General features: G+C 42.1%; 1 protein-coding gene across 2 annotated transcripts in view; it reads right to left on the reverse strand.

The window, feature by feature from the left end:
* Lrpprc (leucine rich pentatricopeptide repeat containing) overlaps positions 1-25766 on the reverse strand; it is an 84946-nt gene that overhangs the window by 877 nt on the left and 58303 nt on the right. For both annotated transcript variants that reach the window (XM_076942394.1, XM_034514165.2), the window contains exons 27-37: positions 23977-24045; positions 23290-23380; positions 19008-19150; positions 18776-18887; positions 15928-16054; positions 10414-10502; positions 6599-6800; positions 4470-4609; positions 4239-4354; positions 1966-2040; positions 964-1048 (exon numbers count right to left, since the gene is read on the reverse strand). In XM_076942394.1, coding sequence (XP_076798509.1) covers positions 964-1048; positions 1966-2040; positions 4239-4354; positions 4470-4609; positions 6599-6800; positions 10414-10502; positions 15928-16054; positions 18776-18887; positions 19008-19150; positions 23290-23380; positions 23977-24045 — 1249 coding nt within the window. The remainder of the gene's footprint in view (positions 1-963; positions 1049-1965; positions 2041-4238; positions 4355-4469; positions 4610-6598; positions 6801-10413; positions 10503-15927; positions 16055-18775; positions 18888-19007; positions 19151-23289; positions 23381-23976; positions 24046-25766) is intronic.

Raw genomic sequence — 25766 nt, forward strand, 5'->3', positions numbered from 1 at the left:
TCAGAACCCACAGCCTGCCTCCATGGTGCTCACCGGGAAAGTGAAAGGGTGGGCAAGCACGGAAAGCCTGAAGAACACCATTAATGGCACCAGGTGTATTTAGCTGAGGACCCACGGTATAAATGGAGTGGTCAAGTTCTGAACCATAAAGTAAGAGGCTGTGAGGAGCAGGGGTCAGCCCAGATGCTCCCCAAGGGGAGGAGCGGAAAGATGTTGAAGCTCCGTCAGTCAGCTTCCCTGTGTAAGCGGCGCTCCTGCTGCAAGGGCCTTCATTCTGCAGGCCTCGGTCTGCACCTTGATCTACCCCTGCCCTAATCCGTCAGTGAGCCCACCCCCTTTAACACATTTGATACTATTTGTTACTTAAATAAGGAGGTCTATGATTTTTAATATTGTAAGACTCCATGTGGGAACAAAGGATTGACTTACTAGTTCTTACAGTAAGTCAGCTGCTCTGTTATCCCTGAGTGCAGTGCACAGTCTGAGAGGGGGATGGACACGGCAGCATTTTATCTGCCCGGGGACAACCTGAGACTGGCTCCTTTCTAATGGACTGTGACTGTGAACACCGATGGCCAACAGACTGCACTCCAGCTAGGGCGTGAGATAAGCCTTGACCTCAGTGGGGCTGCATGGAAGGGCCCTGACAGAGCTCAGAGGCAGCAGGAAGCCACACTTGTGCCCTGCAGGGCAGGCCTTGTGGATGGAGAAGGAGTGACCCTCACACAGAGTTGAAAGAACCGCCAGGGCTGCCTGGGACATTCTGAAGGTGCTTTGGAATGTTTTTCAATGTTAAAGCTCTAGGAATAATTTCATTCTTTTCTATAGTTTAAAAACATATTCTAGAACTAAATGAATCATTATCTGAAATTTAGGATTATTCCTTTGAGCTGAACTCACAGTTGACTATACTTAAGAAATATTTACACCATTTGAATAATGTAGTAAGATTAAATTTATTACCATAGCTTTTCATGCTGCAAGAATATACTTTATCATTTTCACGTAACTCAGGAATCAGTTCTAACAAGGTCTTCAGAACTGGTGCCTAGGATGGTAAGCAAAGTTAACACTGAAAAGCAGCCTGAAGAGCGCTAACACATACAATGTAACAAACGACCATGTCACAGCCTCACAGCCCCACCAACCACTCAACTTAATGGATCATTTGACTTCTCTGTATCACAGTATTTGATGTTAATTTGGTAAATCATAGCCAGATAAAAATCATCATTTTTAATAATAAAGGCATTTCATTTATATTTCTGAGTGCTTTCAAAGGACTGAACACTTTGAAAGAACTGAACACTTCTTAACTTATTAACACTTATTAACTTATTAACTATTAACTTATCAAAAAGCTGTAAGATCACTTTAGAGAAATAAGTTGTATTTTAATGTAAAAAAATTTCAGGATAAACTTGAAGAGGAAAGCTCTGCAGCGCCCCCTATTGGGTACACGGAGCGAGTGCATCTTCACTGTTTCACTGGAAGGCTACTGCAGAAGCATGCCCTGTTTCCTGCAGACAAGACAATGTGCTCCACTGAGTACATCAGCAGGGACCTTCACATATTTCTTACCAAGTCCAATCTAGCTGAATTACCCACTGGACTGTCAACGCACTGTGGTCACCACTTAAAGGCCCTCAGTCCCTTCTCAGCATACAGTCAGATCACACAGATTCATCTGAGGTTCTCCTGAACTCCTTCCTGCCCAGCTCTGAAGGATGTAAGACTGAGGGTCATGTCAGGATTTGGTGCACCCTAAGAAGGTTCTACCATCAAACTATACACCAGCACCCAAAACAAAATAGGGCCTGTTGTCTTACACACACACACACACACACACACACACACACACACACACACTTTAAAAAGTAGTCAATACAGACAGGCCATATCTTGCATTTCTGTGGAGTTTTAGTAAGGTTCTGAGCCAATGACTGGCTAGTAACAGCACCGTACCTTTTTCGGTTTCTGAGAGGTCCTGAGACAGAACACCGACAGAATTGCGCTCTGCTCAGCAATGGCACCGCATCTCTAAAAAGTGTAACAGTGTCAATGGCAGTTTAAAATAAGCCAGTCAGGGCGCATCTACCCAATTAAGGAAGTTCCCGGTGACCCAGCAATGGATCATGCCCACCAGGAGCCCACCCGACAGCCAGGTTTACTTGGGCACAAAAGGGGTGACAGGGGTGAGAGCGGGGCCAGCCCTAGTGAGTGTGGCTGTCTGCACCAAGGATGAAGTTTGTTTAAAGAGAAAAGGGAAAAATTAAACTACTGCTTCAACAAGCACAGAACAAGGCTCAGGACTTCAGAGAAAGAGGGAGGAAGGACCACCGCTCCTCACCAATTACTCTGCCAAGCATTCACAAGTGAGCCAGGGATCATAAGGTTAATTATACATTTAATAAGGTGTCAGGGAGATAACTGCTCGTTTCTTTATAAAAATTAAAATGTACAAAGCAAGTTCTCTTTAAAGTATAATTACCTACACTTATGCATACAAAAGGACTGATTTCAATCTTTGTAGTTATAAAGGGCTTTCACTGCAATAGACAGCCCGTGCTTGAGAAAGAGACAAAAGTTAAACTAAAAAAAAGTTTCTATGACAGACCAGATAAATCAAGTGTCTCTCCAGTCCTAGATGCTTTAGTCAAATGAAATACAGCAAGACAATATTTTAGTTTATGCTCATCGCAGGTGTCATCCTCCAAGTTCCTAACAGCACAGTGTTCGCTCAAAGCTTTACAACACTGTCAATGCTAAGATGAACAGCATAAAAAAACTTTTGTGACTCGAAGAACACTGACGGTCTAAAGGGATGTTTTTGACACCTGGGAACCAAGTGCTCCTCACGAGGAGAAAGACCAGCACGTTACTGTATGGCAGGTGAAGATGAAGCTGCTGCCAGCTCTGCACTCAGCCACCAAGAGCTCCTGGGTGTGCTACCATGACTCGAGGCAGCTCTGAGCATGGCTCCTGGCAATTCTGCTTCTATGGAAGGCATGAAGATGGTGGCTTACAACAAGCTGGGAGAGCAAACAAGGCCTCCTCTGGAGAACAATCAGAAGAGTGTGTTCAAGGTGAATGAACACTGACTGTCATGTCAGGAGTGTGACTAGGTATCTGTGCTTACGGCTCTGGGTAACTGGTTAGCTACAGACGCAGGGAGAAAAATCGTGAATGACCGCTCATGAGAGAACAATGGAGATTCCCATATAACTACTGTAGATTTCCTATAAAAGTAAATGAGCCACACCAGATGGCAAGAACTTGAGAAAGCAGAAACAATTTGCATTTTTATGTAACTGTTAAAGCAGAGTAAATGTTCAGACACGCCTCTGTAAGTGGCTAGACTTGTGCTGTCATGCTAGACAAACTTGGATCAAACCTGGAGCGCAAGCCAGTGGCTAGAGCGTCCCCTCCACATCTACTCACTCCTCCCAGCTGCTCGGAGTGTAAGTGAACATAACCGTATTTACAATCAGAAATTGGTCCCAGGCCTCAATTTGACACAGGGAGTCTACACAAACACAGCCGCCAGCGGGATCACCGTGACTGTTTGACTGCCACCTGCTGGGAAGGGGCTCCCGGCGGTGCCTGTTTGTGTACACTGCCAGTAGCAGCTGATCACCCACTGCTCCAGCGCACTTGGCACAGCATTATAGTTAGAGCTGTTGAAACGGCATGAATGCAGTTGTCTCCTTTCCTCCAGATTGCTGATTTAACCGAGTGGGCCACAGAGAGCCACATTTGTCATTTAATGTGTCTGTGACACATTAGTGAATAGAAAGCAAATTCAACTCTTAATAAACCTTGAATAAGGCACTGAGAATGTTTGAGTATTCAAGTGAGAAGCTGTACATGAAAAGCAAACATTTCCTACTTCTTGTTTGCAAACTGTGTTGCCATGGTGATGCACAGTATTTAGAGCATTAAAGAAATTAGGAAACCAAAGGATTTGTTGCTTTGCACTACCCATCTTTGTAGAAACACTTGTCTGTTTCCTCCTGGCGCCTGTCTTAATTACTAGGATTTCCAGTTCTACCTGCTATCTTTACAACTGGCAACCTACAGCCCCCACAGCCCACAGGGTTGTCATGCAATCCGGATTCACACTGAACTTCAGGGTTCTAGCAGTAGTGTCCTCCATCCTGGTCCACCCCGCCTACTCCTGTCTAGTCCTTTCTCAGTTTACTTCTCATGAACTACAAGCCCGATGAAGGAGTCATTACCTCTAAGAGAGCTCTGGCCTCATCCACCTTGCCTGAATCCACAAGCTGCAGGAAGAGATCAGTGACGGGCTTGTAAAGTGCAAACTGATTGGCTAATCTTTCAGACATGATGCTTACTGCAAGAAAAACAGGTAAGGAAAAGATTTCACTGAAACCGGGGTATGGAAATCTGGGCCAATTTCACCCAAGAAAAAGATGAGCCTCTACACAATTTAACAGCCAACAACTCACACTTTTCTAACGCTGGCTCCATCTGCTCTTCTATTACTTTTCTGAATAAATATGACAATCCAAAGTACTGATGCTCTACAGTCGGATTTGCTGAAGAAAGCATGTGCTCAATACTTTCAATGGCAGCATCAATTTTATTACTGTAAAAGAAAACAAAATCATAATATTTACTTGTATAAAATTGCAGCCAGTTTTAGTTCGTTTTAATTCATGTGAATACTCGTGCAAATACTTCATAAAAAAGGAACTATATTTACAAGCAACCAGCTTAATAACAATAATTTTCAAAGCATATTGTATAACATAATCTAGTTATATAGATATAAATCACAATGCGCACTAGTATGCAAAGACAATACATGACATTTGGAGATTAAAAAAATAAAAAAGATCATACAGCCAAAAGTTGTATTTTCACAGCTAACAGTCAGAGATTTCTTTTCATCAGGTACCATACATTTGGAAAATACTCAATACTAGAATCCTTAGAAAAGGGTATCTTTGGGGCGGGGGTGGGGGTGGAGTGGGGGGTGGGGGTGGGGAGAATTCTGTGGCCTTCTTGAACAAAGTAGAAAACAATATCCTTATCACTGTGATTTTGACGAGGGAATCTATAACTAATCTGTGTAGTTATAACATGCTGCCACAAATCAATTTCATGTTGAAATTAAGAATAAGAATTCTAATTAAAAACAAGCATTTTATGGGCTTGGGTCGAAGAATTATTAAGTGAGTAAAAACATGTTTTCCACAGCATAAAAATAATACATTGTAGTTTTAAAACGTTTATCTAGCTCTTACATAGATGCAGTTTTAAAAATCACATTTTCTTGGGGCTGGAGAGACGGCTCAGCGGTTAAGAGCACTAACTGATTTTTCAGAGGTCTTGAGTTCAATTCCCAGCAACCACATGGTGGCTCACACCCATCTGTAATGGGAGACCTTCTTCTGAAGGCAGCTCTAATGTATTCCTATACATAAAATAATTCTTTAAAAAAAAAAATCACACTTCCTTATTAAAAATGAAGTCTGAAAGTCTATTTTGGAAAATACATTAAACCTCTATATGGTTGTTTTGCCTGCATGTTTGTATGATGTCAGGGAAGTGTCGGGGCCCACATGGTGGGTGCTGGGGCCCTCTGGAAGACCTAGGCTAGCTCATAAAGAGATGAGTCATCTTTCCAGCCCTCAGGAAACAGTAAAAACAAAACATTTTTCTACTAAAAGAAACAGGAACAAACGAACAAAAAATACTGTATGTATACATCCCAGTTTACCTACTAAAGAAGACTTCCCTCAAAAGTGTGAGGAATGCCAACTCTAGGATTACTCTTAGGACTTCCCACCCTGCACCCCGGAGAAAGGTTTTATTACACAGCTCAGACTGTCATCAAACTCATGATCCCCTGCTGCGCAGCCTCCTGAGGTCTGGGGTTATGGGCCTAAATCATCCTGTTCACTCTCCTGACACCTTAATGTGTGTAAGGCATCTGTGACATCAAAGAAAAAGGTCTGCCTGTCCCTCTGCAACGGTGATGAATCAAGTCTGAATACTTCTCTTCTTGTGGATGTGTGTTCTGACGGAAAGAAATGCTGAACCACTCTTTAAATGTTTGGGACAGAACTAAGGGTCTTATTTTTGCTGACCAGTTTCTCCAATCCAGAGCTACACACTGCAACCATGGAGACGTGCTTTTAACCAGCTTCCTGTGCCCTGCACTGCTATTCTAGCAGTGTGTTGACATCAAAGAACTGCTGGTTAGGAAAAGAAATCACTTTAATTTTTGTAAAAGAAGTGTTTTAATAACGAGGCACATATGTTTATATTTTATACACACACATATATGTAAGTGTACATGAACACATACACATATAACTTTTGCATAACATACATACATATGAGTTAGCAACTGTGGAGTATATTTTATGAATCATAAATGTTTAGTTTATGACTAAAGATAAAATACATTTTAACATAATTAGTTTTAATAGTAAATAATCAACATAATAATTAGGATTGAAAATTTCCTATGATTGACATGTTCTCTAAAAGGTGCAAAGAACGACAAAACGCTTTAAAGGTGGTTACCTGAAATAATCCTCAGTCAAGAAAGCTTGAGAGTACTTACTTCTTCATCTGGGCCAAAGCGATATTATTGATAAAAACCATTTTTGAGAGTGCGATTGTGTCGAGCCCATCCACCATCTTCTGAATGGTCTCTATGCTTTCCACGTCCCCCTTCAATGCGAAGGCCTGGATGAGGCGGGTCACGGCCATCTCAGAAGGAACTTGCTCCAGATCCAAGGCTGCTTTCAGAGTTGCTAGAGCCACTGTAGTGAAAGCAGAGGACTGAGTTCATCTTAAAAAATGACACTACTGACTAACATGTCTGAAAATCACCTTTAAACAAGAGCATCAAATGGCTACACTAAAAATATAGATAAATAATTCATTTTAGATTAGAGAAAATATTGATCCTTTATATAAAGTCTTTTTAAAAATGACGCATCTGACTGTGTTCAGACTGGGTTCCCTTCTTCAGGGGGACTGGCTCATGACTTATCCAGGAAGAGGACAAGTTCTGAAAAGTATAAGAAAGGAAGACCTTTAAAATGTGTATTGGTGTTTTGTCTGTATGTGTGTCTCTGTGATCATGACGGATTCCCTGGAACTGGGGTTACAAACAGCTGTGAGCTGCCTTGTGGTTGCTAAGAATTGAACCCAGATCCTCTGGAAGAGCAGCCAGTGCTGTCAACCACTGAGCCATCTCTCTAACCCTGAAAGGAAGAACTTTAAAAAAAAAAAAAAAGAATAAACCCAAAACAAAAAGCAAATAAATAACTTCTATCCACATTAACAATTTCCTCTAACTCAAAGCCCACATAATAATTATCAAAAAAATTTAACATTTCATTTTCATTCTTGAAAATGGTCCAAAGAGGACCGAATCACACAAAAAACCGGCTGCACCAGAACATCACAAAACCACACATTCACACACTGATTTCACACAACTAGGCTCCTTACAGATATTTACTGCATTCAATTTTCAAAGCAAATAAAGCTACAGTCAAGGGGGTTTTGCTTGTGTAAATGCTCATAATTACAAACACTTGGTTATAGATAAATATGGAATGCCTTTCTACTTCCCAGCCTCGCAGGCACACAAGTGTGGCGGAACCCTTGTACTAAGTGAGTTGGTGGATGGGAGGAGCTGCACTAATGCTTAGCATAACAATCACCTTTACCCGGCAGAAACTTCCCAGCTCGCAGCAATTAAACCCCTTACCCTAGACAAAGCTAAGGCTCTCTCTCTCCAGGCAGCTTCCCGAATGAGAGCAGCTTATCTCCACATGGGAATGGAAAGGGTAGTAATTAAACAGTCTATTAAAAACAATGACGTAAAAGACATGATCAATTTAGCCTTCTTTACTGAATAAACTATTATAATTTCAAATTTACACGTGATCCAGACCAGCGACTGCCAAATACAAAAATGGAAAAACAGTTTAAAAAGTGGTAGATGTTACAAATATGTATGCACACACAAGAAACAAAAATGCCTACATACTATTTTAAAATATGATGCACAGAAAATCAGCTTGATAGTATCTTGTTAAAGGGTGGTCATATACAGGCAGTTACACTCAAGAGCCTTGGGTGTAACGTGTACAAGCATACTGTCAAGGAAGAGCTTTCTGCTAGTGAATAAAATTAAAAAAAAAAAAAAAAAAAAAAAAAAAAAAAGACGGAGGCTGGCTCGGGCTGATTAAACATTAAACTACAAGGCAGGCGTGGGCTCAGAAGCCCTCCTGAACTTAGACCCACTGAGGCTTGGCAGTTCATTATTTCCCCAAAGTTCAAGGCCAGAGCTGGATGCCAAACTAAGACCCTACCCTGCCCATTCCAGGTGCTGCACCTATAGGAGAGGAGAACCGAGAGGCAAGCAGAACACATCAGTCTGTGCCTATCCAAGGGGAGTACAAGAGCTTCTTATATAAACCACGCCACAGAATGCGCCATCTGTGCCGTGAGTGACCTAAGGAACACCAGAGCAATCCCTACCCAGGCCCCTTGTCTCCAAGTCTTCTCTCACTCACCCAATTCCAACAGTTCTTGCAAGTACTCTCTAGTAAGACTGAGAATACCGCTACACAGCAGCTACTGACAGTCTGCAAAAGTATTAGCTTATAACCACTCTAAGATCTAATTGGTGTTTACTGCCATAGGTAAATTTGATTAAAATAAAGTTGAAAGAGACAGCAAATCTGAGGGACCAAGGAAAATCAGGAACTCTCTTTGGCTACAGAGCAGATGTGAACGCTGGAAGAGAGCACAGAGCATCCTGCCCTGTTGCTGAGCACTGCGCCCTCACAGATGTCGGCAAGCTGAGGCTTGGGCAGTGAGGGCTGGTGGAGGAAGGAGGGGTCAGTGGGCTCGTGGATCCTGTGTGTGCGCACACCTGACAGCAGAGACCACACCACAGCACGGAGGAAGGGGGGGGGGGGAGTCAGGAAAGGGCCCTGAGGCATATTTAGTTCCAAACTGAACTCTTAAAGTTAAAATAAGTCTTGTTCTTTGTGTCTACAGAAACATTAGCTATTTAAAATGTAAGGCAGACTTTAATCCCCTCTTTGTTTCTGAGACAGGCTCACTCTGTGGTCCAGTGTCTTGGCAGTTCAGGCTGGCTCAAATATGAACCATCTTCCTGCCTTGGCCTCTCTAGGATTACAGTGTGCACCACCATGCCCAGTTAAAAGTTTCAATGTCTTAAATCTACATGAAAAATAAACCTCACAAAATCATTTATATTGAAAATAAAAACCTCCAAGTTCTAAAAACAAGCCTTATTGCATCTCCTAGTTACAATTTAAAACTGTCCAAAAGGCCGTTGGTGCAGAGTGCTCAAGGAACAGAGTGGCAAACTCTGCAAAGAAAAATAGTCACGTTCAGGTAGGAAGACAGCTAGCTAAGGGACTGCAAGCAACGCTGAGGCTCAACAGCCACACGGCCAGCTTCCTCTCAGGAGATGGAAACTATCTGATGAACTGCAAAGCAAAGAGAGCGTGATCATCATAGCCTGGGGAAGAAACCAGGATGGCAGGTCAGAGCTGACGAGCGGAGCTTCTAACCTGAGTCTCCTAAGGGCACTTGTTGTAGGAGTGGTGCTACTCTGACTAAAATTCAGCCCTGAAAGTTATTTGAAAAGCTGGTTTCCTAACCTCAACAGTCATCACTCCCCCCCACAGCCCCCCCAGCTAATCTACCCAGCTGTAAACCCATGAACAGGCTTCATGAAACCGTCAGCTCCCATGTCACAGTCCTCCCCAAAGCCACCTCTGTGTCCTCCTAGTGTTATCTTTGCGACACACAACTACAAACAAACGCTGCATTTCACTGTTCTTGGTGCTCTGAACTATTAAAAAAAGTATCAGATTAGGGTTTAAAAAAAATCAATATTACAATCATTTGGTGTACAATCTCACACACTTAACACTCAATTTAACTCACTTGCTATCTCATATACAACCAACACAACATGCAAGAAATAACTGCTGGGAATTGTTTCAGAGCTCCAAAGTGTGTTAATTTCCAAAGCAAAATGACTTGTGCTGTGAATTTTAACGCACTTGAAAGCCTGTACTTTCCCTCGTTCTGGAACACGAATTTTGCATGTCTGAAGAGCTGTGATTCATCTTAAGAAAGCCCATCTTGTGTTAAATGGGATGGAAACTGGACTAAGTGGTCAGATGACAGCACATTCATATTCAAGCCGTATTATAAATGCATGTACAGTAATTTACGTCTCTCAGCTACCACAAAAGGCTCTTGATAAGCAGGTAATTTGCTAAATGGACTCCTTTATCCAAGTATTCGAAGGGCGTTACAAGAAAAATCTGCAGAGGCATTAATGTGACGTAAAGGTCAAGCATTCTGACATACCTTTCAAATAATCCCGCCTAACTTGCGTTATGATGAGGAGGCTGTTGGCAGCATCGTTCAGTGTGAAGCCCTTGATGTGGGTCTCAGCGCTAAAAGAAGCAGACATTTAGAAAGGAATTACTGACATGCTTCTGATACGATAATAAACGGTTGAGCACCAAGGTGAAATTATAAAAACTACTGTTCGTATGTTAAAAATATTGCTGCAAAATATCGACCTGGAGACAGCTTTTGTGTTCTCCTGTCAATGGTTATAGAAGGATAATTTTTTTTTGCATTCTGACAGATGACAAAGTTGGAAATGAGCAACAAAAGAAACAAAGTACAAGATTTTTTTTAAACAATCGGTTCAGATTCTTGAGTACTGACATATTAGGTGACTAAAATAACCGCGTGCCCTGCATTGTTCACTATATCCTAGGCTGGATACTTTCCCTCTCTTCTCTCTCCCTGCCTCCCCTCTTACATTTACCATAATTATAAAATGTAAAACTATTCTTCCAGCAACAAAAATGAACATTTTATTTTCAGTACTGTATACTTTACATATAAACTAACACATATTACTAACACCATATCATTTGGCTGATTAATTTTCAAATTTCTGTTATCTAGATACAGTTTTTAAAGGTTTTAAACAGAGCACAGAACCAAACTAAAATTTAAAATTTCATATGACCACAGACTTAAAAACAAACTTCCTAACTAAAACTCAAGAGCAAAAAACAGCTTTACTTAAACACCAAATCCTATAGAAATAACTAAGACCACAGGAGACAAAAACCCTCAAGTTTAACCGGAAGTGCTTTGTTTGCTACACTCTTTGTCCACGTCTTGTGATGAGATGTTAGCATCTCTAATGCCCCAGAGCTGACTTCCGATTAGGAAACACTAAGAGGTCATGAGGAGCAAGGGCTGCCTTATCAGCTCAGCTGTGACCTTACTGTCAATCCTCCATGGCTGCCAGCACAAGGTAAAACGGACAGCCCTGAGCAGAGGACAAGACTGCAGGACCACTATTCTTAATAACCCGTGGACATCAGCCAGACACCGCACAGCGACCATGCTCTCAGTCACTCTTCAGTCCCCACACAGGAACCCCCATTTCCCTTGACCAATCCCAATAGCTGCTGCTCAGTTTGACTTTCCCTTGTTCCATTTGTCAAAGCTTCTAAGTCAACAACTCCTATGTGACACCAATTGCTTAAAGGACCTGCTCTCCCAACCTGTAGCATGAGTAAGACTCAGGCACCATTACAATCTCACTTCTCACAGCATTATTAGTATTATATACCATTATATCACCATTATAGTATGGTATACATTTAAGAACATGACTCGGGCTGGGTGGCAGTGGAGCATGTCATCCCAGCACTCGGGAGGCAGCGCAGGTGGGCCTGAGTTTGAGGCCAGCTGGTCTACAGAGCTAGTTTCAGGACAGCCAGGGCTACACAGAGAAACACGGTCTCAAACACAAACACACACATAGAATATGAATATTATTTACAGTCTAAAACTAGCCATTAATCCTGGTCTGTAGAGAGAATACCTAACAGGCCAGCAATGGCAACACACTGAGACAGTGTACAAACCAAACCACCACCAAACCTCAAAATAACACCAACCACAAAAGCCATCTGAAACCATGAGACAGTAAATCATGTCTCTTAACAAACAAGAATAAGCAATAAGCCTTTGGAAACTACATAACATCATTTAAATACTCTTCAGGAGCCCCCTGTATTTGTTTCAAATATGAAAGTAGAGATTAGTATCAGAAGGAAGAAAATGTGTATTCTAATCTGGCAAAGAGAGAAAAGGCATGCAGTTCCTCAGAGAAGCCTTTGGAATCATTTATACATCAAGAAATTTAATTTTGGTTCCTAATTTTTAGTTTTATTTTTTAGTTACCAACATGAACTTTCTGTGATAAAGGGAAGATCCTTTTTGTGCTGTCCAATGGGGTTAGCCATTAGTCATGGGAAATATATAATTTAATTATTTTATTTCATTTTACACAATTTAAAGTCACACCCAGGCTGGTGGCTACTGAAGTGGGTGGCATACAATTCCAGACTTTCATTTTTGGAACTGTCAAAATAAAGAAAAAATTATGGAGAAAAAAGGGTTTACATCTTACTTCTTACCTTTAGCTACAAATAGTAATCTTTTTTTAACTAAGAAAGACTGTGTTTTAAGGAAACTTCCATTATTTTCAGAGCAATAAATGGACTATAGCTTGTGCTTGCATAATACACATGTAAAACGTATGTCAATGCTTCTAATTTATGTCATCTTGAATAAAAAAACAAAGCTGGTCAGCCCTGTGAAAACAGTCAGGGACAGACTTAACACCATTTCCAGGCAGAAAGAAGGCAGGGAGGCAGGGAGGCAGGGAGGCAAGGAAGACTCGGCTCCCTAAGAAAACCACTTACTGTTTGTTTTCAGAGACTCAGGATGGCTGATGTCAGTGTCCTGGCTAGAGAGCAGGGACACCAGAGAAATAGACTGTCACAGGCTACTGGAGCCCACATGGTGGTCACCAGAATAAAGTCAAGTAGCTTCTACACACCAATCATGGCTTTTGAGATATGATTTTTATACACGTGTGTGTGTGTTGTGGTGTGTGTGTGCGTGTGCGTGTGCGTGTATGAGCACGTATGTGGGCACATACAATATAAGGAGGTCAAAGGACATCTTGCTGGAGTCAGTTCTTTCCTTCCAAGCTCGGGCTGTCAGCCGTGGTGGCTAGTGCCTTTACCCACTGAATGAGCTACCTTGCTCGCACAACCAAGAAGAATTCTTCACTGATACTGATATAGAACTGAGAGGAGGAGACAGAGCCAGGAATGAATCCAAAGAAGTTAACATGACATACTTTCAATAACACAATTAGTTGGATAATTCAAATAGTCCCAGTCCAGAAACTGCCCTGGAACTTACTGTGTAAACCAAGCTGGCCTTGAACTCGAGAGATCCACTTGCTTTGCCTTCTGAATACTAGGATTAAAGATATGGGCCACTACCTGGACCTTTTTGAGAAATGTACCCAACACAGGCTTCAAGTTACATAATACTGAAATAATAATGAGAACCATTCTAATGGCTCAAAGTAAAGCCTGTTGTGGGTTTCTATAGCTGCAATGAAACCCCATAACCAAAAAGTTGAGGAGAAAACGGTTTATTTGGATTATACTTTCACATCACTGTTCATCACTGAAGGAAGTCAGAGCAGGAACTCAAGCAGGACAGGAACCTGGAGGCAGGAGCTGATGCAGAGGCCATGGAGGGGTGCTGTTTATTGGCTTGCTCAGCCTGCGTTCTTATAGAACCCAGGACCACCAGCCCAGGGATGACACCACCCACTATGGGCTGGGCTTGGCCCCACTAATCACTGAGAAAATGCCTTAGAGCTGGATCTCATGGAGGCATTTCCTCAACTGAGGTGCCTTCTTCTCTGAGGATTCTAGCTTGTGTCAAGGTGACGCATAAGCCTGCCAGTACAATGCCATATAACCAATCCCCTGTTGAAGGCTTTGATTTTGGATTCTCTGGGGTCCACATAGCTACATGGGGAAAGCAGCTATAGAATAATCCTTATAGGATATCACAGCTGGAATGTAAGCACTGTGAAGTGTACAGGGAGTCTTATCTATCTGTGGAGTCTAAAACCCAACTGAGAGGCAGAGAGCAGATGGAGGTTGCCAGGGAAGAGAGGAACTGTGGAGATGAAGCCTGTGGAATACCAGAGAGGCAGGTGAGCTCTCGAGTCCTCCCCAGCTGTGCCTACAGTTAATGCTGCTGCTGAGAGGATACACCATCAACGTAATTACACATACTCAGAACCCAACAATGGTAGCAACGCTGACGATAAAGAGGGTGGGAGGAAACTCCGGGTGGTGATGGATATGTTTACGGCCTTGGTGCTGGTGGTGGTTTCACTGGTATACACTTATCCCCAAAGTTAATGAGATGTATACATTAAATATGTATCTTTTAATATGTCAATCATATTGTAGAAAGGAAAGAAAGAATATAAGCCTGTATTTTTCAGGCTGTGGTGAAAGGAGAATAAAAGAGCTATGCTTCTAACCACTCAGGTCAGCTCTGTCTCAAGACCAGCAGCAGAACTCCAGGAATGTCTTACAGTAGTGATACCTGAGCAAACCCATATACAAACACTCAATGGAAATCAATATTCCACGACAGGGCCTTTAATTACTTGAAGTGCTTTGGTATTTTTGAGGCTATTTCATTTAAAAAATAGTTTCTTCTGACCCACTAAATAGTGGCACCTACAGTTTGAAACTATGCTGTCAGTAGCCTTCTTTGAGAGGTATGCATGGCACTGAACACCCTAGGAAGCAGGGTGTCATGAAACACACAAGATAGATATTATAGTTCAAGTGGCCATGAGGGAATGCGATCAAAGAGTCCAAGGCTCATGGTTTATTTGTTATCTGGGCTCTTTGTAAAATGCACAAGCCTGGGTCACTGAGTCAGAACCTTAGCAGCAGGCTCCAGGAAGATGGCTCAGGCGGTGCAGGTAGGGCTCAGTAAGCACATGCCCAGTCAAGGAGTTCTGAGTGTGATGTGGTATGCATGAGTGTGTATCTCATATGCATACAGATATGCATGAGTGTGCATGCATGAGTAAAACCAGGGTTGGCATCTGGTGTCTTCCTCAACTGCTCTGCAGCTCACTTACTGGGTCTCTTGTTGAACTTCAAGTCCATCAGTTACAGCTCGTATATCTGGCCAGCTGGCCGAGCCTTAATGTGAATTCTGGGGATCTGAACCCTCATCCTCATGCTTGCTCAGCAAGGACTTGACCCACTGAGTCACCTCCACAGGCCCAAGATGAAGACCATTACATTTTGCTTTGGGGAAATCTTTAGAGGACTTGTGCCCAACTCCCAGGATTAAATAGCTTTTGACTTTTTACATTTTTCTTTCTTAACAGTTAAAGTTTCCTCTTGTGTTCCTCAACATGGAATTCTATTCTGTTTTCTGCCTCGCTGTCTTTCCAGACACTCATCTCAGATCACCTGTGGTTACAGAGAAGAAGACAAAGCTCTACCATGATGTTCTGAAACAGTAAGTTAATCCACATCCTACCTATACTGCGGGAGTTAGAGCTAACAGGACACCATTTTAAAAATGTTTACGGCATTAACTGAGGTGTATATAAGGTCTAGGGGTAGATTATTCAACTCACAACTAAAAAATGCACAAGTCAGACAGAGTACACTAAATAAGTTGAGGGTTTGAATGTGACTGTTGGTGTCAAAACATATACATGGACCAGGCATGGTGGCAAACATGCCTGCTGTCCCAGCACTCAAGAGGCAGAGGATGGCTACAACTTTGAGGCCAGCCTGGAAAACAGTGAAACCTGCTTTAAACAAACCATTCAAAAATTAAGCAATTTTTAATGTTACTTTTCTGGGCAGCTGAGACACCTCAGCTAGTATTCCTTTAAAGTGAGGTTTTCAGGGATGAACAGATACTCACAAATCTTTCACGTGCATTGCTTGTGTAAAGTCGTCCTTATTCAGCAGCAAGCCTATCAAGGTGCTATAAGTTTCACTGCTAAATACAATGTTTTGCTTTTCGGCTTTAAGGAAGATATTATATGCATCTATAAGAGAGGAAAAAAAATAAAAAAGGCAGACCATATTATTTTGAACTAGCAAAATAAAAAAAAAAAATCTCAAAATATTTATCCCCTGACCTCGCCAGCATTCTTCAAATTTCCAAGACAAACCATGGAAAAGACCAGTGTCTGAAAGGGTTTCTTTTCCAAATTATTTTTTATACTTGCTTTCGGTCAATAAATTATGTTCTTCCCAACAAAAATGAAAATCAGCTCTTCTGAATTCAAAAGATTGCAAAATAAATTGGAAAATATGTGTTAAAGTCCAAATAAACCAGAGGTATAATTTAGATTGAGGGGCGCAAAAGATTCACTTTCAAGCTATCTTTAATCTATAAGTGGGTGGTTACAACGGTTAACATTTCAACACAATAGCATTAAAGTGAATATAGCCTATAATTCTAAAATTAGAAGATCAAATTATTTGGCTACGACAGGACTTATACAAAAACATACAATTTTCAAATATACAGATACCTAACAAGTAAACTAGGCAACATTTGTTTGACTGATTAACAGTTTTATTTCACTTGTTCACAATAACTGTCAGTGAATGAAAGGATGTTTCCAAAAGAGAAGTACCTACACTTTTCAGTCACTTACTTTTCTGAAATAAAACTGCTTGCGTATAAAGAGCCAACTGGAACTACAATCCACATGTGTGTGTAAACACATCACAACAGAGATAAGTAAGAGCCATCTACCACAGACAGCCCTCTATGAATATAACTCAGCTGGAAAGAAAGGCGAAGTATGAAAGAGGTACACACAAAATGTTAATGACCACAAGAACACTCTAGAAACGTCTGAACAGGCAGAAATAGCTGTGATTATGTGTATACGTTAGGGAAATTTGTATTATCCCCTCAATAACACTCAAGTGGCAATGTCTAAATTGCACTTAAAACTGGAAATTAAATTGGAGGGAAAAAGATAAGGTATGGGAATATTTCTATTAGTTGTACCTTAGTTGCGATTGTTTGTGAATGAATGTAATACTCATGCATGCTAATCGGATGTTAGATAAGCTTTCTAAAGCACAATCCCGTTTAGTGATCACATGAGTAACTGCCGTGTATCAGATGTTTGTTAATGCCTACATGAACCAGGCACTAATACAAGTTAGAAAAACACAAGACACTAAAGAGAGAGTTGTATCAGTTAACGGCTATGCTGACAGATACCGACAAGCCCCTGTATTTATCATCGAAAGCGCCCCCCTTACTCTTTCATATATCATGTACTTGAACCACAGCCCTAGTCTTCCTGTCTCCTCCCTCTCATAGCCTCAGCTCACCAGTGTCTCCACCAGGCCTGCCCTGCTTTCAGGCCATCGCCAGCAGTGGGCGTGTGACTCTGCACCTAACTGAGGATGTTTCATGAGCACGTTTTTATTGTCCCTTCAGGGCACATAGTTTGTTGTTGAATGAGTGCTCTGTACTATTTGAACATTAGAAATAAAACAAAAGTAGGAAATATTATTGGTTATTTTCTGATACCACAGAAGCTGCATTTACTATTATCTATGGACCCTTATGTGACCACTTCTGTTACAAAGCCATTAACCACAGCTATCCAACAAATACTACTACCATAAGCACTGAGTTGTCAAAGCATTTACATTTTGCTAAGTGCTTGAAAATTGAGACATACAAAATCAATATTTATTAAGCTAAAACAATGAGCTGAATAACTGTATAACACTTAATCACCGAGTTAAATGTTTTCATTTAATTAAAACCTTTTAAGAAGGTAGTACATGAGCTAGGCATAATGGTGCAGATCTGTAATCCTAGGACTTGCCCTGAGCTGGGGGGAGGGGATGGAGGGGGGAGAGTGGTTGAATCTGAGGCCAGCCTGGGCTATATAGTGAGACCCTATTTAAAAAAGAGATACCAACCAACCAAGAGCATTATCATAAACTCAGCCACTCAAATGCATAACTGTACCTAACAATTCCTGCTGGGTTGTGTTTGCCTAGCTGCTAGGATGCCCAGAGTGCCACTGCACAACCCAGGGGAGACAGGACACAGCTGTGGTTCCTAGTCTCCTGTGTGCCTAGGCACTGGTAGGAGTTGGGAATGGAGGTCCCAGGTCTGCACTTTCCCTCTGGGCATCCCCTCCGGAGCACCTACATACCTCATTAGCATGGAAAACTCCAGGTTTTTATGTTACCAGACTGATTGCCTTGGTCTGCCCAGTGGCGTGGCGTGTTTATGTGTTTCAGAGCAGAGAGAGGCAGGCAGGGAGTGGTCCCACTCCTTCTGTTCTTGATTCTGAGATAAGTGGGGTATATACTCATTCAGTCTTAGCACACTTGCCTGACTTTTACTTTTTTGAAACAGAGTTTCTCTGTGTGACCCTGGCTGTTCTAGAATTCACTCAGTAGATCAGGCTGGCCTTGAACTCAAATGGATCTGCCCGCCTCTGCCTCCCTTGTGCTAGGATTAAAGGCAGAGGCCACCACAGCCCAAGATCTAACAATTACTCTTAACATCTGACCACATGGCATTCCTTTGTTCCTGTGTTAATCCTTAAATACATACACACATCTCAAATGTAAGCACACTGGCTTATAAATTATAACATCATAATCTTACTTAACACATTACTTAGTATCACCTGTATTATGTTAATAAACTGTATAAATGTGCGTGGCCGCTCCTGTCCGTCCGACCACCTGCCCGCGGCCCTGTGAGTGCTCACCTTTATTCTTCTTGACTCTGCAGTTAGACAGCAACACCTTCTCAGTAATGGCAGCGTCTCCTGCTGAGGGTGAGGATGAACTCAGGGAAGGCCTGTCATCTCCAAACCACAACTTTAAAACAAAATTACTCAGTTCAACAAAAATTGTTAAACCCAGCAACCTCTACAGTATAAAGCTGAGTTAAGCTAGGTCCTAGAAAAGTCCGTTAGGCTTCTGCTAATGACAAGTTACCTTGGGAACGTCAAAAGGAACTTCCTGGTTGCTCGTTTTCAGGATCTCAGCTAAGAGCCGCAGTGTCCGCTCTCGAGGGACAATGTTCTCTTCTTGCATTTTATTCCAGACAGCATCCGCTCTCTGCCAGTCACCGCTTATCTCTACAGAGTGTGATCAGTGAAGACTCAGTGAGGGTGCCCAGCAGAGCTGGTCAAGGCTGAGGACACTCTTACTTCATGTTTAAATACGCACTATTCCCAACACTGTTGTTAGGGAGAGGGAACATTAGTGACTGTAGCCCAGAGGCGAGGAGACTTCTCTGTTTATCTTTCTAATTATGAGCCACTTTCTCTGCCAAACAAACTAAACAAAAGCAAAACCAGTAACAAACTACCCCCAAGCTTTTATCCAAAGCTTTGAAAACCATGTTGATAAAAAGGATGTCCTTAAAGTAACTGAAAAATTACCCAATGTGAAAATCCAGGCTACATCTCACAGCTGGTGGGCATGATCACTGTGCCCATTTTATAGACAAGGCCACTGAGCTCTGAGAGGGTATGTGACCTGCCTGAGGTTCCCCAGCCTGCAGGTGTCAGAGGTGGGATTTGAGAATGGGTCCAGCTGATTGCAGAGCCTCTGTGTGAGTCCCCGTGTGGCTAGCCTGCACTTGGACCTCTTCCTTGCATCCCTGTAGGGAAGTGGGGACGCAGTGGTCCTGGGACTCACTCTCCTAATATTGGGAGAGGCTTTCCCTGCTTACCGAGGAGGTCTGTGGGACTTGGGGGCCTCCAGTTTACCCTCAGGGTAAAACACCTGAAGCAGTTCTTGTGTGGTGAGGTCACCTGCACATTGGGCAACACAAGGATAGCTTCCAGGCCCCAAGGGGACAGTACAGTGTCCTTGGAGCCACAGCTCACTTTAAAGCCCACACACATACTCTAAGCAATAGGGAAAAGCTGAGTGGACGATTTACAGCTATATTCTCTAAAGACTAAGAGCCATTAGAAGGTAACTTTATCCTTGTTAGAAAGGCAAAATGTCTTAGCTGGACCCTGAGCAGATGGTGCACACCTTTAATCCCAGTGCCTGGAAGGCAGAGGCAGGCAGATCTCTGAGTGTAAGGCCAGACTGGTCTACAGAGTGAGTTCTAGGACAGGTTGGGTTACGCAGGCAGACTCTGCCTCAAAAGACAAAAACAATAACAAAATAAAAATGGGAGGAGGTTGTTGTGCTGGAAAGATGCCAGACTGACAGGGCTTGCTGTTCTTCCAGAACTTTCTAAGAACAGATGAAACTGTGGGGCCACATTCCTGGGGGCCTGGGTGTTTCTAAGGCACCAAACTAGGAGACGAAGAACTCTAGTCCTGGGTTTTACCTCTAAGGCCAACAACGGTTCCAGTACTGCTGACAGAACCGAGCTACTTCCAAATCCTCAACCTGCAGTTCCTGTTATCTAAGGGCCACTCTTCATCAAATGGAGACCTTAGGTCTAGGGCAGGAATCATGTCCCATCAGCCTGAACCCTGGGTATGTCAGATGGCACACAAGCTAAAAGGAAGAGGCTCCTGCTGGCCAAAGATTGGATAATTTGAATATCAAAAATAACTAAAGCAAAACAGTTTTTAAAACCCATAAATTCATTAAGAAAAAAAGTCACCAATTTTGGAGGTTTCAAGAACACCAAAACTTTACTAATTGTTTCATATAATTAGCTTAAAAAAAAAAGTCACAGACTACAGGATACTCAATGTAGAATTCAAAACAATCAAACCACAATGCAGTAAGTGACAGCTTCCACAGACAGCTCTGAGCAGGGGGTTCTACACATGGAACACACTGTGACAGTTTCACACTCAACCAGCAAACTATTACACTGTGTGAATTCTTAGTGTTTAGAACATACCCACTTTACTAGTATAATAATGGTAGAGATAAAGGCCACACAGCATAAAATATACCTATATGCACTGGAAGAAAAAAACATAAATAACTTGAAGTAGACTAAAACATTAGGGCTGTAAAATTTTAAAAAGCTACCATCGAGGCATTTTTAATGCAAAATAATAAATCAAAGGTGGTTGTGTTTTAGCACAAAGGATAAATAAATGTCTACTTTTTTATATATATGAAGGCAGTGAGGCTGGGCTTGGTTGGTGCAAGTCTCTGATCCCAGTACTCAAGAGGCAGAGCTGTCAAAGGCCACTCTGGAGTTCCAGGGAAGCCAAGGTTATACAGTGAAACTTGTTTGAATATAATAGCAAAAGAAAAAAGAAAAATGCCGGGCGGTGGTGGCGCACACCTTTAATCCCAGCACTTGGGAGGCAGAGGCAGGCGGATTTCTGAGTTCGAGGCCAGCCTGGTCTACAGAGTGAGTTCCAGGACAGCCAGGGCTACATAGAGAAACCCTGTCCCAAAAAAACCAAGCAAAAAAAAAAAAAAAAACAAAAAACCAAAAAAACAAAACAAAAAAAACAACCAAAAAAACCAAAACAAACACCCCCCCCCCCAAAAAAAAAAAACCCATCACATACAAACTCAAGTCAGAAAGTATCTGATTTGGTGCCAATACTGACATTAAGGAAGCTTCCACTGAAACATGTTCCAAAGAGAGAGTCATTATCATATTTATTCACTATGTGATGATGTGACAAGACACATGGAGACAGAGCCATCTCTAACTATAAAGCAAGAGGGAACCAACCGTCACTGGCTACGCCCTCTCACAAGAACATGTACGTGCATCAGCTGTATAAACAGGCCTCAGCATCATTTGCTTGTAAGAATGAAATCCCCAGCACGAGGAACTCAGTCAAGTGAAAATTAAGGGGTAGAAAACTAGAATCTATTCACAGAAACGAGATCAGTAAAATAAATTTTAAGGGCTGGAGAGATGGCTCAGCAGTTAAGAGCACTGACTCTTCTTCCTGAGGTCCTGAGTTCAATTCCTAGCAACCACATGGTGGCTCAGACCATCTGTAATGGGATTGGATGCCTTCTTCTGGTGTGTCTGAAGACAGCTACAGTGAACTCATATGCATAAAATAAAATCTTTAAAAATTAAAAAAAAAAATCTAAGACAGCCAACCAGTTTTTAGTACTTATAGATGATTAAAATGGAGAAAAATATGTAATATGTACCTGAATAAAAAAATGTAACATGCTCATATTAAACAATAGTTTTTACACAGGTTTTTGCACATGTGCCTACACGATCCAACTGTGAGTATGTTATAATTAGCCACTATAGGTGAGACCGAGGAAACTACTTCAGGATGTACACAAAACAGAAGAGAAAAGAAAAAGCTTCTTAAAAGATCCTATTAAGTTTTGTGGCTCTGAGTTCTTCTTTCTGGGTCGGCTTAAAAGACTTAGAAAACATTTTTGTGGGTGTTAAACGTGAGTGCAGGTTGGCTTACAGACAGAAAAGAACCACACACATACACACCCACCAAAGAAAACAAAGCTGCTCAGAGCAGGCATCTCGAACCTTCGTCATGAAGGTTGAAGCAAAGGACAGCCTCACACAACAGGCCCACTTCCCATCCCCCTCTCCGTGTGTGTGTGTGTGCGTGTGTGCGTGTGATCTTTGTAGAGGGAAAAGAAGGAATCAAGTGGTTTGGTAGTATGGACCATCAGTCTGAGTAACTTCATTTTAGTCTGGTCTCTCAGGCCCAGTGCAGAACACCACAGTGTGAACCAACGCTTCCTACATAGTTCATGACACCCTAAAGAGAAGAACAATTGTTTTATGAACTGATTGGACTCACATTTGAGACACCACTTAACCCTGAGCTCTACTTAGTTTTCCACATGGCCAGACAGCATCAAGGCATGTTACATTTTGTTAGAATGTCCTCATTTTCAAGAATTAAAAATTATCAAAAAGACATCTTGCTTTTCATACAGACTTCCCAATCCCAGTGTCTGTCCCATCCCTTGCTCACACATGTAGAACGTGCCAGGGTGCACAGAGGTCTTAGGCTTGGTAGGCATGGATGAGTACAGCAGATCTGTAACATAGGTGTCACATGCAGGCGCGGGCTCCAGAAGCATGGTAAGCACATGTCGAGCACAGACCAGTTCACCTCTCATGACTGCTGTAAGGATGTCATCTTTGTAGACATCACACAGCAGCTAATGATACAGTGTAATGCCCCACAGAAGGCTCAGCTAGTCGTCCCTTTGGCCTCTGTTAAAGACCCCACATCTGACAATCCCTAGACTTCTTCCAAGCCCTGCACTCCTTCCCTGCTGTGGCCTCTCTAGACGGGAGTGCAAACAGGTGGAGCACATCACTTACTGTATAGTTTCAGTAAGTTGTAGTACATCTGGTCTCTGTCGCACTCAAACAGCTTCTCGGTCAGCTCTACTAACTTTTCAAGAGTTTCAACCTTAAAAAGATGAACAGACTGGTTACACTGTGTAAGAAGTGTATTTTACAGCAGGGTGGGCCTACTTAGCTCACGGAGCTGCACACGCACAAGTAGTTAAAACACCAAATCATTATGCCGTGAATATTTTACTACAGTAACAGGACTTTACAAAGCAAAGCACCCACAGCGTGAGCGATTAAGTGATGACAAGAATCTTCCAAGAACACCTTGGGGACACAGATTCTGAGGCAGAATAGCCCGGAGCACACAGGTGAGACAACCTTGTCCCTGGACTTTGCCTCTGCACGCTGTGAACACAAGGAGTGAGCTGAGAGAAGGCACTCCTCCTGACACCACACGCCACACACTCGCCACACAATACACTCACGGCCAGCTTGTTCACACCAGTAGAGGAAGGGCAGGCGAAAACCTCCAGGGCCCAGAATGACACTCTTAGGACTTCTAATGTACCCCAGGGCCATAAAGCAGGCTGGCATTTATTTGGAGAAGCACTGAGAGAACAGCGTCTACAAGGCCCTCTTGTAAACTCCCCAATGCTTATGACACATGTTCCAAGTGTTAGGCGCTTCAGACATCAGAAATCAAATACCAACCTGATTACTGGCAATGCATCTATCACAAAACCACTGCAGTCTTGAAGGCCGAGCTCTGATTCCTGGAGTCTATAAAACAGAACCACCACACAACACATAAGACTCAGCTCAATTCTCCCCCGAAGACTATATTCCCTCCAATGCAATCGCTGCCACACACATGTGCTAAAAAACAAAAAGCCAAAAAACCTTAAAATGTGACCCCCACAGTTATCACAGACATTTAATGAGGTTAGACCCAAGCACCAGCAGAATTCATATTTAACACTTCTCTGGAAGACTTAGATTAGATTATCCCAAGATGTTGCTTCCAGGTTCAATATTCATTCAATAATCTTTCTGTTTTATGGTCTTTTGTTTGGTTGGTTTTTTTGTTTTAGTATTGGAAATTAAACACAGGACCTTACATGTCATTCTAAAAATCTTTAAATAATAAAATTGCTGCATTTTATTTAGTTCAGGAAGAATAACTAAATCAACCCAAGAATCTATAAACTCATATGTGCACACGATGCTTCCCCCAACAACACATGACCAAGTGACTCTCCTTCCACTCACTCAACATCCCAACAGACTCAGTACATACAACTTACTAATTTGCCAAGTAGAATCATAAGCAAATGTTAATTTTAATAAAAAGCAGTAGCTTTCAATTTTAGAAGAAACATACTTTGATAAAAGTACTCTACCAACCAGTGGATGTGTTGCCTAGTATTTAAAATTAGCTAAATACTTAACATTAGTTTAGTCTTGTTTTATTTTAATAATTGAGGTGCATGTTAGTTATATGCTCAATTAGGAATTCTGAAGGTTTAGCCAATAACTCTGGCTTCAATTACTTGCTTCACAATGTTGGATACTGGAATAAGACAAACCATTTCAACATAATTCCAAGGATTTGTACCTGTAATGGTAGCATTTGCGTCATCTGTAAGAGGGTTTCACCATGGAACGCTACATTTCAATCACAGCACCACGATAAGACAACTACATACTCATCTGCCCTGGCTGCATGCCAACGCAGAGGATGCCTGTGCCTGCCCTCTCTCCACTGCTGCTGCTGAGGCCGGGTGTCCCAGAGGGCAGAGCCTATTTATGAAGCCCAGGAAGTCGGTATTTTCAGAGATGGAGTATTGCTATGTTGCTCTGGCTGACCTCCAACTCCCAGGCTCAGTTGGTCCTCCGACCTTGTCTGTACTGTACAGGAGCTGGACTACAGGAGTGCACCCCTATACTCTGCAGCCCAGAGATTCTAGTCAAAAACGAACACGCTGCACAATGTTAGTGAACAAAGTATTAGCTTGCAGCTGGGGGAACAGGACAGAAAACTGCAGAGTTTAAGTTGTGAGCATTCATTTTAACCATGTAAGTATCTAGACTCTAGGATAAAATCGAACAGAGTAAGCTGACCTTATCTTAAAACGTACTTTCAAATGTTAACCTCCACATGTAGTCTGTATCCAAGGATTCCCTCCTATCTACACTATACATCACAGTGGGTATGAAATTAACATCAATGTACACAGAAAGCCCTTGGACAAGAACAAACAATCCTCTTTAGAACATGGCAAAATGCAAGAGCTACATTCACTTACAACCTCCAACGTTATTACAGACCCAAATCCACAGGATCTGAGCAGCACAACTCACGATAACTCTTCCTGTTCGGGCTGATTAATCCCTGCTGCTGGCAGGACAGCGGACTTATACACTCCATCTCCCCCATGTTTCATTTTGAAATTGAGAACTGTTTTCATATATAAAACTCAATCATCAAAAGAACATCTAGG

The sequence above is a fragment of the Arvicanthis niloticus genome, chromosome 11 (assembly GCF_011762505.2).
Source record: "Arvicanthis niloticus isolate mArvNil1 chromosome 11, mArvNil1.pat.X, whole genome shotgun sequence".
Lineage (NCBI taxonomy): Eukaryota > Metazoa > Chordata > Mammalia > Rodentia > Muridae > Arvicanthis > Arvicanthis niloticus.